At 51.4% G+C, this 14,049-nt stretch overlaps 1 protein-coding gene across 1 annotated transcript in view; it reads right to left on the bottom strand.

Annotated features, from left to right (window-relative positions):
• Positions 1-311: 311 nt before the first annotated feature.
• The window catches only part of GART (phosphoribosylglycinamide formyltransferase, phosphoribosylglycinamide synthetase, phosphoribosylaminoimidazole synthetase), a 30,360-nt gene continuing 16,622 nt past the window's right edge, over positions 312-14,049 (bottom strand). Inside the window, exons 12-22 of the mRNA XM_038126761.1 lie at positions 13,321-13,415; positions 12,300-12,409; positions 11,479-11,677; positions 10,203-10,451; positions 9,736-9,888; positions 8,283-8,486; positions 7,906-8,037; positions 7,213-7,343; positions 5,353-5,494; positions 2,791-2,906; positions 312-1,653 (exon numbers count right to left, since the gene is read on the bottom strand). Of these exons, the coding sequence (XP_037982689.1) occupies positions 1,471-1,653; positions 2,791-2,906; positions 5,353-5,494; positions 7,213-7,343; positions 7,906-8,037; positions 8,283-8,486; positions 9,736-9,888; positions 10,203-10,451; positions 11,479-11,677; positions 12,300-12,409; positions 13,321-13,415 (1,714 nt within the window). The 3' untranslated portion in view covers positions 312-1,470. The remainder of the gene's footprint in view (positions 1,654-2,790; positions 2,907-5,352; positions 5,495-7,212; positions 7,344-7,905; positions 8,038-8,282; positions 8,487-9,735; positions 9,889-10,202; positions 10,452-11,478; positions 11,678-12,299; positions 12,410-13,320; positions 13,416-14,049) is intronic.

The following is a 14,049-nucleotide window of genomic DNA, read 5'->3' as shown; positions in this document are numbered from 1 at the left end:
GGTGGGATTTGAGGTCCCTTCCCAAACCCAATCCCATTTCACATCAGACTCAGGGCCAAGGTGCCCGTGATGGAAACGGGTGCTGGATTTGGGCCAGCTCTCTCTGCCGGCCTCTCTGGCAGTGCTGCAGCTGCTCTGATCAGTGCTGTGATATTGATTCCCTGCACGGGCAGTGATTTCACCCCTCCACGTCTTGATTTCCTCTGCCTTCCCTGGCTGGAGCTGTGACCTGCCCGCTGGCCCACGGCCCCCACACCATGTACAGCCCCTTCTCCCCCCTACAGCCCTGGGAAATCAATTCCAAGGAAATACTTGTAGATAGAATTATTTTTTTTTTTAATTTATTAGGCTTTATTTCAAATCCCAAAGGAGAATATGCCAACATGGGAGTACCGTCAGGACATCAGAGCCCAGAATAAAATCAGCTTTCTCTGTGTTCAAGGGGAGCTCCAAACCACCTCATCTGCTTTGTGTGTGGGAAACCTGATCCTTTCAGTAAGAACATTAAAATGGTTTCATAACGATGCAAAAATATTAAAAGAAAACCACAAGTGTTGAGCTGCACAAAAAGCCCAATTGTTTTCCAAATGTTCATAATTCCTGGGTGTCCCTCAGTGTTATTCCAGGTGAAAACACTGGTTCAAGAATAAAGGCACTTCAGAATTCCTGAGGAATGTTTCACAAGCCAAGGATGTTTTGTGTCTGGTCTTTCTACTCATGTACAAAAATAAACCCCTGAATCGGCGGGGATTTTGTGGGAATTCACATGGGAATGCTGCGGAAAAAAGGGGCAGCGGACACCGAATGCTGCTGGCATCTGATGGGCAGCAGGGTCAGGGTTGGAAATGACAGGGTGTGTCACGGGTCTGGGCCAGATGAGATCCACCACCATCAAACCAGGAAGCACACGGAGAAAAATCCAATAATTGGGGTTTGGGGAGGTCAGTTTTTCCTGCTCTGAAGAGGTTTGCAGAGCAGGGGGTTCTGCCTTTGTCTCTTCCACTGCGGTTTCCCTCAGCAGCACTTCCAGCACAAGGAGGGTCCCTGTTAGGGAACAGCCCTGATGGCTGGAACAGCTGGATCTTCACCAGCACTTCCACATCTTCCCCACCTGGCAGAAGTGGAAGTTATCCCTCTGCTGGAGACAGGCCACGTGAAAAAGGCTTGGACACTTCCCAGCTGCCAGACAGAGCGTGGTTTTGCACGGAAAGGTCTCCGGTGTTGTCTCCAGTCCACCCAGGGCTGCTCAGATCCACCTGGCTGGGCTGGAGCTGTCAGGAAAGCGATTGAGAGAACCAAAATGTTGGCCAAGGAAGCGATTAAAATTAGGAAGCACTTACAGGAGCCGCCGCCGCATCCTCTGGGAACGGCCCCGAAATTCCCACTGGTGGCTTTGCTGGGATTTGAACCTCGAGCCGTGTGAGGCAGCTGAGGGGCAGAGCCCGTGCCAGGCCCTGCTGGAGCCCGGCTCTATTTCCAGTAGATCTTGCCCGCCTCGCCCACGCGCACGGCGCCGCTGGCCACGAGCTGCAGCGCGGCGGGGAAGGCGCGGTGCTCGGCCTCCTTCACCCGCTCGGCCAGCGTGGCCTCCGTGTCCCCCAGCTTCACCGGCACGGCCTCCTGGAAGATGATGGCCCCGGCGTCCACCTCCTCCTGCAACGGCAACGGCAAGGTCGGGGCTGGCACGGGATGCCCCGGTGCCTCGGGGATCTGGAGGGAACTGGGATTTGGGCTGGTGGCACGGGCAGAGCACGTGCTGGGGCTGGCTGTGCTCTGGGAAGGGTTTGGAGGAGGGCAGGAGGGAGGCAGAACAGCAGGGAGCAACAATTCTGTCCCAGAAAAGCCCATTAGCCAGGGACAGGAGGGGCTGGGCTGGGCAGGGCATTCAGTCCAGACGGGAATGAGCCAAGGGCTGCTCGGAGCCAGGACAAGGATCCAGCAGATCTTCCCTGGAACGCTGCTGGGGCAGAGCCCTGCTGGGCAGGGGTTGCTCCTCAGGAGCTGCCACACACAGAAACCCCAAGCCATGGCATAGAGAGAAGAATGCAGTTTTCCCTCCTATTGGGAAAAGTGATTTCACCCTCTTTTTCCAAGAGAGAGCAAAAATCCTGAGAGATTCCAGCAGCAGAGGAAGAGGGGAGCAGAGGAGAGCCCTTTGAACCCTGAGAAGTGACCAAAAGGGAACCAATGATCCCTGGCCTGAAAAAACATGGCTCTGAAGCTGAGACACCTCTGCTCTTTCTTTACTTGTGCTCTGACCCACATAAATTGTCACGTTTGTCTCTGTTCCCATCGGATCACTGCTTAACAAATCCTGTGCCATTTCCAGTGGGGGTTTTGGTTGTTTGTTTCTGTTTTTTCTTTTTCTTGAAAGCAGGAAACAAGGCAGGTTTAGGATAAAACCCAGGAAGTTTGGGCCACGTTTAATAAAGCCTTTGGCTCAGCCGAGGCCTTACATTAACTATTCCCCCCCTCCAGTGGGTGGAAGGCAGCAGTGGGATGCTTAGGGAAGAAGTTCCCTTAGGGAAAGCTTCAACTCCTGGACAAATTATCCATTTCCATTCCTTCCCCAGAGCCAGCAAACTACAGCACTGCATGGCCACAAAAAAATCCCCGCCTCCTCTGGATACAAAGCTCTGAACACTGAGGGCAGGTGATCAAACACAAGGGTTTGGGGTGCAAACCCCACTGAGGTGGGAATGTTCAAAGGGGAGCATTGCAGAGGGGCAGGAGGGGCAGATGTTCAAAGGGGAGCATCGCAGAGGGGCAGGAGGGGCAGGGGGTACTCACAGCCACGAAGTGCACGGTGCAGCCCGTGACCCTGACCCCAGCCTGCAGCACCAGCTTGTGCGCGTGCGCTCCCTTGAAGGACGGCAGCAGGGACGGGTGGATGTTCAGGATTTTCCCTGGGAAAGCAGAGCTGAGGTTATTGGCTTTTAGCATTTTTAGGCTGCTCAAAGGGCCACAACCAACAGAGGAACAAAACCATTTGTGAATAGGATTTTTCACAGGTTTTGGAGATGCCAGCCAGCCCCAAGTGCTGCGGTGTCTGTGTCTGAAACAGCAGAGTGCAGTTACAATTACTGGCTGAACACATTTCCCCAGGGATTAATAATGACTAATTGGCTGATGTAGCTGTCCCTTCCCTCAGCACCTTGTTCTTCTTTGATCACAAAACCCCTGGTGCTGGCACAGCCCTGCCAGCCCATGCAGTGCCAGCTGTGCCCCACGGCCACCTTGTGCCCAGCCCAGAGCACTCAGTGCCACCTGCAGGGGACACCTGCAGGGATGGGCACTGCAAAGCTGCCTGGGCAGCCCCTGCCAAGGCCTGAGCACCCTTTCCATGGGCAAATTCCTGCTGCTGGCCAAGCTGAGCCTGCCCTGGCCCAGCCTGAGGCCGTTCCCTCTGCTCCTGTCCCTGTTCCCTGGCAGCACAGCCCGACCCCCCCGGCTGTCCCCTCCTGGCAGGGACTTGTGCAGAGCCACAAGGGCCCCCCTGAGCCTCCTTTGCTCCGGTGTTTCTATTACCATTATTTTATTTAATTCTTTCTGTTATCTCCATTCTACTCTTCTCTCTTCCTGGCAGCACCTTGGGAACTCCCTGCCCAGGGAGATCTGGGCCAGTTGCAGGAGGCAAATGTCCCACCTGATGTCCAACAATGTCTCAGATACACTTTATATCTAAATAAAACCCTTTTTAAGTATCAGCATCTCCCTCCCTGCAGCTTGAGCCCAAAGGGTTTCAGGGACAGTGGGCTGGAAACACCACCCTGCTCCTCTGCCTCCATTTCCCATCAGAATGGGGTGTGGGTTCCTGCTTGCTTGGGTTTGTTTGGTTCTGTTTTCACCTGTGCTTTGTTAACATTCACAATCAACACCTTAACCTGTCCTTTGTTAACAGTCATAATTCACACTTCAGGGCTGTTAAGCAAGAGTTTTGTAACTCCCACTCAGTGTCCTTGTGACCGTGAGAGAGAGAAAAAGGAGCAGCTTTGACCAAAGCAGCAGCAGGAATTGATTCTTCCTGGATAATCCTGGGGGGGTCAGTGGCCAGGCGTGGCCAGGAGAGGGTCCTGCAGCTGGCCCAGCTCCCTGAGCTGAGCTCAGTGTCTGAGCTCACATTTCGTGGTCCCAGCTCAGGTTTTCAAGCTCAGTCCAGTTCTGGACATTTAAAAAATGAGTTTAACTCTTCTGTCTGGAAAAAAATCTTTCCTTTTCTCTCACACCAGTCATGCAGGTAAAGCAAATCCTGCAGTGTGCAGGACAACAATCAGTGCTCTGTCCCTGAATCAGAAGGCACTGAAATCTTTATTTGTACAAGATTCTGCACTAGAGGAAGTTCTGTTGTGTCCTCTACAGAGACTGTCTGCTGCAAACACATCCCTTGGAGTGAGAGATTCCTCCTGACAGCTGCCCGCAGCACAGGCAATTCCATCTCTGGGCCCTGAGTGGAGACAAACAAAACCAATTCACCTGACTGGCTTCACCTGACACCTTCAGAGCCACAGCACGGCCTCTCAGGAGTGCCTGCTTCGCTCTACTGATTTTAAAGAGAGTTTGAAAAGTAGTTCAGGTGTGAAATGTTCCCGGCACACCCAGGGGAACACAAAAGTCACCAAAGAGCAGCGAAAGCTGCAAGGCACAGGCTGACCAGGCTCTGGGCAGCTTTAGGTGACCCCCCCAAAGCAGAGCAAGCAGCAGCTGCTCTGTGTGCTCAGGACTCCCTGGGAAGCACAGGAGGAGAGACCAGGAACAGCTAGAGAGCAGGCCCTGAAGGTGTCACCAGCCTCTCAAAGAGCTGCAAAACTAAAAGATGAGCAGAGTGGAGACACTGTGAGCATTCTGAGCAAGCACAGCCTGGATCTGCCTGTGGAACAGCCCACCCATGGACTCAGGCAGCTCCTGGCACGTGGCCTGGGACTGGCCAGGGCTTGTTACCCACAACTGCAAAATGCTGCCCGGTTTGGGGGTTTTACAAGGACCCAGAGCAGCTCCTCTGTCAGGGGAAGGAATCCTCAGTGGCTGGGTGCTTACCTCTGCCAGCACCTCCTGTGTGCAGAGGCACGAAGTCTTCAAAGCCTTTTAAAAAATATTTTCTAAGAAATCAAAGACTACCAGAGCTGTGTGCTCTTGGCTTCCTTCAGCCTCTGCACAGGTGCACTGCCTTTCCCCTTCATCCTTTTCCTTGCAAGATGGGAATAATCCCAGGATGATTTCACAGAATCCCAAGATGGGCAAGGTTGAAAGGGGATCTTGAAGATCACCTTAATCTGGGGGCCTGTCTCTTTTTTTCCTGGCGACAACCTCTGAAATGCCTTGGTGCACATACACAGCCCCCCCAGCTGTGCTCACCTTCCCATTTCTTGACGAAAGGACCCGAGAGGATGCGCATGAAGCCGGCCAGGCAGATCAGCTCCACCGAGAACTCCTCCAGGACCTTGTCCACGGCGCTGTCGAACTCCGTGCGGCTCTGGTACCTCGTGTGCTCAACCACCTGGGGCAGCCCAGAACACAGGAACGTGCATGTGGAGGCAGCTCCAGCAGGAAGAGCAGCTCCTCAATGCCCAGCTGACAGACAGAGTGGAGCCTGTGCTCCTCCCCACACAGAGGGAGCAGTGGAACAAACAGGTTTGGCTTGAGAAGCCCACGGCTCTCGATCCCATGGAACACCCTACATGGATTTGGTAGGGTGTCCCATGGATCACCATGGGCTTCAAGCCATCCTGAGGTCTCCCAAGGATTTCACCCACTTCCAGGCCTCTGGCAGTCAAAGCAGTTGAATCTTGGCAAAAACTGTACCAGAAAGGCTTGGAAAAAAGGCTGATTGTGAACTCCTAAACCAGCCCCTACTCCAGAATCATGGAATCCCAGAATCCAGACTGGGTTGGGTGGGAAGAGACCTCAGAGCCCACCCAGAGCCACCCCTGCCGTGGCAGGGACACCTTCCCCTGTGCCAGGCTGCTCCAGCCCCAGTGTCCAGCCTGGCCTGGGACACTGCCAGGGATCCAGGGATGGAATTCCATCCCAGCCCCTGCCCACCCTGCCAGGGAACAATTCCTCATTGCCAAGATCCCATCCAGCCCTGCCCTCTGGCACTGGCAGCCATTCCCTGTGTGCTGTCCCTGCAGGCCTTGTCCCCAGTCCCTCTGCAGCTCTCCTGGAGCCCCTTCAGGCCCTGCCAGGGGCTCTGGAGCTTTCCCTTCTCCAGGTGAGCCCCCTCAGCTCTCCCAGCCTGAGCTGTGTGTTTCCATCCAGGATCCATCCCCTGATTTAAGCAGGACGAAGGCAGCATTACCTAGCTCAGAGCACCCAGCCTTCAACAGAAGCACCTGATAATGGCCAGGGAAAAGCCAGGGCTGCTCAGGTGACAGGGACAGCAGGCACAGAGCCCAGCCCAGCCCTGGGCTGAACCTGCTCTGCCCCGGTGCCTGTCCCACCCCTCCCTCCCCAGCTGAACCCCCAGGGCCATCAGCTCTCCCACACTGGTTTTTTCCTGATCAAACCCTTGGGGTTGGCTCTGGATGGGCTTTCAGGTCCCTTCCCAGCCAAGCCAGTCTGTGCTTCTCTGTTTGCTCTTCACAGCACATTTCCCTCGTGCCCTTTGTGTCCTCCCAAGGAGGAGCTGGAGCACCAGCACAGATCCAGCACCAATAAAGGAGCAAAGCTCTGGGCCCCAATTTCCCCGTCTCTGTATTCAGCAGTGAACAGGGGCTGCAAAAGTGACAAGAGGATCATTTCAGATCTGCAGCACAAAGGCAAGGCACACAAAATCCATGGAAGCTCAGAGAGCACTGGGAATGATTCCTGGAGAGCCTGAGGCTCAGGGAGTCAGAGGAAGGTCCCACTGATGTGACCTCTCTAGTCCTTTCAAATGAACCACCAGGTCATTTTAAAATTAAATTCACATGAAATAGGTTGGTACTTCAGTGTCAATGCCTTACAGTCAAGCAATTGACAAAGCTGAAGCTGTAACTGAAAGTTTTATGCTGGTTTAATGTAACAACTGTCCCCAAAGCATCAGGATTGCTGCCAGAGAAGGAGAAAAGGAAGGATTTTGCTGTCAGGTACTGTTCCCCTAGGCACAAGTTCACAACAGACCAAAAAAGAAAAGCCAAGGCTCCCTATCAGCCCATGTGCTACCCCGTAAAACTCATCAGCCCCTCCTCTGGAGTGCCAGCCAATGGAGGCTGATGACAAAAAGGAAATGCTCACCCTTGTAGGAATCCCAGCTCTCTCAGCTTTCCTCAGCCCCTCCACACCAGGTTTGTTGGAGATAACCAGAACTATCTGTGCATAGCTGGTGTCTTTCTTCGTGCTGTTGATGAGGGCTTCCAGGTTTGTGCCTGGGGGAAAGAAAATAACCCAGGGAGACTGAGAATAAATAGAGGGAACAGCTGGAAGAGGCTTTAAATAAGCAGCACTGTGGGGGAAACCAAACCAAACAGCCCTGATGAAACATTAATCCCTTTTTAATTGATTTGCTGGGAGCTGATTCAGACAGCTGAAGGCCTTTCCTGGCAGCTGCACTTGGAAACTGTAATTTATAGCACTGGATTGGTGGCCTCAGTGATTTGGAATACTGGAAATAGAATAGTTGGGAGTGCCTCCACGGCAAGAAGAAATTCTGATCTAGCTGAGAAATGATGCTGCTGTTCCTACAGGGCACCAGAGTGGGAGCCTGACTCTGGACACGTGCAGAGGTCTGGGGATAAACTGACCACAGGTGCAATTCAGTTTGCAGCAGAGGTTCAAGAGGCTTGTGACTGACAGCAACCCAAGCACAGCACCTCTCCTGCCTGCTAGAAGCCTACCAGAGCACCATGGAGAACTGCAGGGATTTTAAATCCAAGCTGAAGTTCCCTTCTCCACAGTCTGGATTCCAGAGTAGCAAAGAGCAGAACTCACCTGTCCCAGAGATGAGGACAGCAACCTTCATTTTGCCTGTCTGGATCTTGCCCTGGATATGGCTCTGCACGCACAGGGACCTGTTTGCTTGCAGGGCCCGATGGAGATTGAGGACTTTAACACTGTCAGAGCCTGAGCAGGCACAAGGAAAAACCCAAAAACCAGCAAAACAAAGAATCAGTAAAGGGAGAAACAGAGAGAGGAGAAAAGCACCCATGGAAGAGATTAATGAACTGTCAGTTCAATACCCCCACAAAAAAGTCAGGGAGGTGCCAGTGAAGAGGTTTTCACCCCATGAAAACTCACAAACAAGGGAGTTTCCCTCTGCTTTTTCTTTCTGCTTGTTTTCCCCCCAAGGAAAATCAAGCTGCAATAACCTTTTGGCAGGGCCACCACTTTGCCGATGAGCCAGGCGGTCTCGTGGCCCTGGATGTCCCTGAGGACCTGCTGGGCCATGTCCTTCTGAACCACCAGCACTGCCCCAACCCCACAGTTGAAGGTCCGAGCCATCTCCTCCTCAGAGAGGTTCCCTTCCTTGTGGAGCCAGCAAAAGATTTCAGGGATCTTCCAGGTGAGAGCATCTGCAGAGAATTGGAAATACAGATAAAATACAGATCAAGAGTGGAAACTGCTGCCAATGGACTGCAATTATTGGGGTATTACGAGGCAAAATCTGTCACAAAAATCCCCCACTGCCCCAGTTCCAGCCAGGTGAGGATGATTTACAGCAGCACAAAAATGCTCCTGGACAAGGCACTGGAAAGGAATTCCAAGGGCAGGAAATTTCGTGCTTGTCATGTTCTCTTTTAAAATGGTTCTATCCCAATTTCTACAGATTTGTGGAATCACAAAATGGTTTTGGTTGGGAGGGATCTTAAATATTGTCCCATCCCACCCCTGCCATGGCAGGGACACCCTCCCCTGTGCCAGGCTGCTCCAGCCCCAGGGTCCAGCCTGGCCTTGGGCACTGCCAGGGATCCAGGGATGGAATTCCATCCCAGCCCCTGCCCACCCTGCCAGGGAACAATTCCTCATTGCCAAGATCCCACCCAGCCCTGCCCTCTGGCACTGGCAGCCATTCCCTGTGTGCTGTCCCTGCAGACCTTGTCCCCAGTCCCTCTGCAGCTCTCCTGGAGCCCCTTCAGGCCCTGCCAGGGGCTCTGAGCTCTCCCTGGAGCTTCTCCTCTCCAGGTGAGCACCCCCAGCTCTCCCAGCCTGGCTCTGAGCAGAGGTGCACATACACATAAATATTTATCACTGGACAAGTGGAAAATGATTTATGTGCAGTTCTTGAGTTCAGAACTCACTATTAATTCCTTATTTTCTTGTACAGCCCTGTGAGCTCTCACAACCCATGCCAGCCATTTCCCTTTCCATGCCTCACCTTCCTGAGCAGTGAAACCCTCTCCAGCACACCTGAGGGGAGAGTGCTGAGGATTAATGAAGCCAAACAGCAGCAGCTGTCCCTGAGCTCACGACCACCTCTGAATGCTAATGGAAAACTCCACGAGTATCATTTAATCAGCAATAATTTTGTAGGGAATTGCCAATGGTGCAGCTGACTTGGGATTGCTGGTAAGGTTGTTTTCTTTTTGCAAGTGTCCTATGAAATCCAATCCCAAACACCAGCAGGGCAGGGAATTCAATGGGGAGCAGTCTTTCCACCACAAAGAGTTTTGACTGGCTCTGGTTCAGGTACAAGGGAAAACTCAAACATTTCTAGACACACAAGTCCAGCTCCTAGAGCACAAATCAGCTGGTGCGGCCCCAGGCTTCCACAGCAATCCACATTAATATGATGATTTTTCCAGAGCTTTCCTTCTCTCTCACCTAAAACGACACCCAAGGACTCTGGGAGGACTCTGGGGATGTTTTCCAGCAGGCCCCCTCCGGTGATGTGGGCGTAGGCTTTGACGTGGCCCGAGCGCAGCACAGGCAGCAGGGTCTTGCTGTAGAGCTTGGTTGGGGTTAACAGGAGCTCTCCTGCCCAGGGCAGAGGGAAAAAAAAGCATGGAGAGAAATGGGAATCGATACAAAACGGGGGAAATCTCAAAATAGCAATTTGGATAGTAACGAGCATTGTACTAGAGAGAAACACAAAGTTCTACCTTTTTTTTTAGCCCACAATGAATTATTTATCCCCCTCCCTTTGTTTCTTCCCTGCACACGTGACTCCCAGGAAAAGAAAAAGATGAAAACACGCTAAAGATGGAATGATTTCTTTTTTTTTGGTGCCTGAGAAAAGTTTCAAAGGCCCAGACAAAATAACTGTGCCAGCTGTTGGGAGGAAGCAGTACCCAGCGTCTGATCCCCGGCGACACCGACGCGCGAGGAGAAATCCAGGGAGGACTTCTCCACGATCTTCCTGACGAGGCTGAAGCCGTTGCTGTGGACCCCAGAAGATGCCACCCCAATGACCACGTCCCCCTCAGCGATCCTGTCCAGCTGGGGCAGCATCTGCCCTCTCTCCACGGCCCCCACGGCGAAGCCGGCCAGGTCGTACTCGCCGGGGGGATACATCCCCGGCATCTCGGCTGTTTCTCCTCCTGGGGACCAAAAACACAGCAAAGAGGTGCTGAAACAGCCTGGTTTTAACCACAGAATCCCAGAATGGTTTGGGTTGGAAGGGATTTTAAAGCTCATCTCATTCCACCTTGGCAGGGACACCTCCCACTGTCCCAGGCTGCTCCAGCCCCAGTGTCCAGCCTGGCCCTGGGCACTGCCAGGGATCCAGGGGCAGCCCCAGCTGCTCTGGGTAAAATCCTGCCTTTTTCTCTCCTCTTCCCACTTTGCACTCCCTGCCCTGTGCTCCAGCTTCACCTGTTTTTCCAGTCCTGGGGTTTCAGTTGTATTTAGTAAGGGCTGGATCAAATGGAGGATGGAGAAGCCAAGAGACAAAATGGGGAGAAGTGCTTGGCCACCCAACATTTCAATCCACAGTCAATTGTGCAAAACCAGGCAAGGGATGAGTCCTTACCCCCTCACCATCAGTGGGGTGATGAGTTAAATTTGTTGAGCTGAAGGTTCAGCTCCTGCAGAAGGGCCTGTGGAGTCTGAGAGTCTTGAACTGGAATAAAATCTTGACATTTTGGTGGTTTCATCACAAGGTCTCACCCAGCACAGACCTTGCTGCAGCATGAATGGGGTGATTATATTTGATAAATGCAGAGAACTCCTTAAAACAAACATAAAGCTGACCAACAGTTCATGCGGGAAAAAAGTAAATCAGGGCATAAAGAGCCTCTTGTTCCAAGCTTATAAACAGACCCAAAGTGACACCCACTGAGAAAGGACTTGTGTCCTAACTTCCCTAAAATTTGGAAAAAAGGACAGAACCTTTTCTCAACATCTAACCTAAATCTGTACCTAAACCTAATCTAAATTTAACCTAAACTTTTGAAGTACTGTCTCCTTCCACTGTGATTCAGATCAAGTTCCCTGAGAGCAAAGACATGGAACATTTTGCTTTTTCACTCCTCCCAGATTCTTCCACAGAGTAGGAAACCAACTACATTCAAACCAACTAAAAGACCTTGCAGAAGATTTTTCAGATCCCCTGAGAAGTGTTCCTACCCAAAAGAGCACATCCAGCTTTCCTGCAGGCATCAGCAATTCCTGCAATGACACCCTGAGCCACTTCCACGTCGAGTTTGCCGCAGGCAAAATAGTCCAGGAAGAAGAGGGGCTCAGCTCCCTGGGCCAGGATGTCGTTGACACACATGGCCACCAGGTCCTGCCCGATGGTGTCGTGTTTCTGGCACTCCTGAGCAATCTGCAAGACACAGGAGAAGCCTGGGATCAGTTCTGGGCCCCTGGAGCACGAGGCAGGGTCTGCAAAGGACTGGAATCAGGAGCAGAGTCTGTGAGCAATGGACCAAAACCCCTCCAGGTGTTCTCTGAGGAGCAGCTTTGTTCATTATCCTCTCCTAACTCTCTTCAGGAATCATTCCTGTCTCCAGCAGCAAACCCAAAAGGCACTGGGAAGGAAACTGTGCTGCAGAAGGGCTTCCTTGCAGCCCAAACACAACAGCAAACCTGGGATTAGATGTTTTTCCCCATCAATTAATCTTTTTTGAGGGTGGAGATGCTGCCTTTGTGAAACAAGATTCCTGGTTCTATTCTTAATATTTAAAACCCAGTTATTTTAGGCATCTTATCAACTTCTGGTATTTACTGATGATATTATCATATCAACTTCTGATAGTCGATATTATCACATCAGCCTCTGGCTATTTACAGGTATTTAACTCTTCTGCCTGAAGAAGGGCAATTTCAGTTTCCATCCCCTTTTTAGAAAGACCAACAGGTATTTTTCCAAGACAACTGCTGTTTTCTGACAGAACCTTTTCCCTTCTGTGCTGTTTTTCCTTCTTTGGCGTGGATTTCCACCTTACCTTGAGTTTGGTGCCGACGCCGTCGGTTCCAGACACCAGGATGGGATCTCTGTAACCAGCTGCTTTCAGGTCAAAGAGCCCAGCAAACCCTCCAAGCTCTGCATTGCAGCCTGCCAGCCAGGGAACAGGAGAAACAGCCCAGCTTTACTCCCAGGGGCTCCTGCAGAATCTCCACCACAAATCCTCTCCAAGGTTTGGCAGCAGGACTTTGCTTTGTCACCAGGAAACTGTTCTCTGCCATTTAGAAGCTCTTCACTGAGGAGCTCCTAATCTGCTTAGGTTGGCTTTGTCTTTTTAATTTCTCATTAGCCTAAGCCTAAAAATCCCCAACTTTGGGACTGAGCAGTCCATAATTCCTGTAACTGAGAGATTTCCCCCTTGCACTAAGTGTTTCTGTGAAACACAGGAGGAGTTGTGGGAACATTGTTGCACTGATGTGAGAAAATCTCTATTTTTCCCTCTATGTATACCTGACTTCATTAGAAGGTTCTCAGTTCATTTGAAATAAAAGGAACACTTCATAAATGAATATTTTAAATCTGTCTGAAGAATTACAAGGACTTGCATGAGCAAGATGTGCCTGAACTCCAAAACCAAGGATGAATCAAAGCTGATTCAACCAAGCAAAAGATGTGCGTTCCACATCTATCTCAGGAATTCTACATCTCATAACCGTCCTAAACATTCCTCCCCCCAAATGCTGGAGTTCACTGTGCAAGAAATAATAATCCACGGAATCAAATTCAGTACTTAATGGTGAAACTTTTGCTTGCATTTATCCTCGCACAGCGCTGAACCGTGCTCTCTAACACTCCTGGCATTCAGGAGATGGATTTTAGAGCCATTTGGGGGTTAAAAGCTGTTCATTTGGAATAAAATCACAGGCATTTGCTTACCACGGGTTTTCTTGTGTCATCTAGAAACAGGCAGGACACATAAATATGAGCTTTTATCAAGATCAACTGGTAAAACCTCACTGCCAAGAAGTGACCAAAGCAGGAGCAGAAGGTTCTTGTCTTACCTGACCTTGATGTGGCTGCAGCAAAGGGTTTGATCTTCTGCACCAAAGTGTTCCCTGCTTCAATGTCCACCCCGCTGTTCTTGTAAGTCAGGCCTCTGGAAGAGTGGGGAGAAATGGGATGGCAGCTGATTACTGAATGTATTTTCAAATCATATTTACTTCTTTACATCCCTGAGGGGGTGAACTGTGCAGAACCCCATCCTGCTGTCTGAGGAGGCACTGCCAGGAGCAGTCGGTGGATAATTCCAGAGTTTTGAAGATGCTAGCAGAGCATTGGGATCACACAGTCAAATCCCAAAACAAAACCAACAACCAAACCCTGACAACGAGGTGAAACAGGCAGCAGAGACCTGGTTTTGCAGGGTTTGAATCCACACAGCCAACGGGATCCAAGCTGTGACTGATCCCCACCTTGTCCCCAGCCCAGAGCTCTGAGTGCCACCTCCAGGCCTTGAGGTGTCAGGGGGAAAGCTCCAAACCAAACCAGACCAGACCAAGCACAGAAATGCATGGCTGGGTCAGAGCAGAGCTAAGCTCGAGTCACTTTCCCACCCACAAGGTGAATCAATAACCCCCAGGATCCTTCCAGGTTTTACAGCTGCAGCTCCAAGGTTGCCTCTCCTTGTCACTGGAAGGATCCCACCTCAGAAGCAGCCATGCCTTTCCTACTTCAGTGTGCTTTCTATCAAAGGATATAAAATATATTTCCTTCGAAAGACCCAGGTTCCT

The sequence above is a fragment of the Motacilla alba genome, chromosome 1 (genome assembly GCF_015832195.1).
Source record: "Motacilla alba alba isolate MOTALB_02 chromosome 1, Motacilla_alba_V1.0_pri, whole genome shotgun sequence".
Classification (NCBI taxonomy): domain Eukaryota; kingdom Metazoa; phylum Chordata; class Aves; order Passeriformes; family Motacillidae; genus Motacilla; species Motacilla alba.
This window is presented reverse-complemented; position numbering and strand designations above follow the sequence as displayed.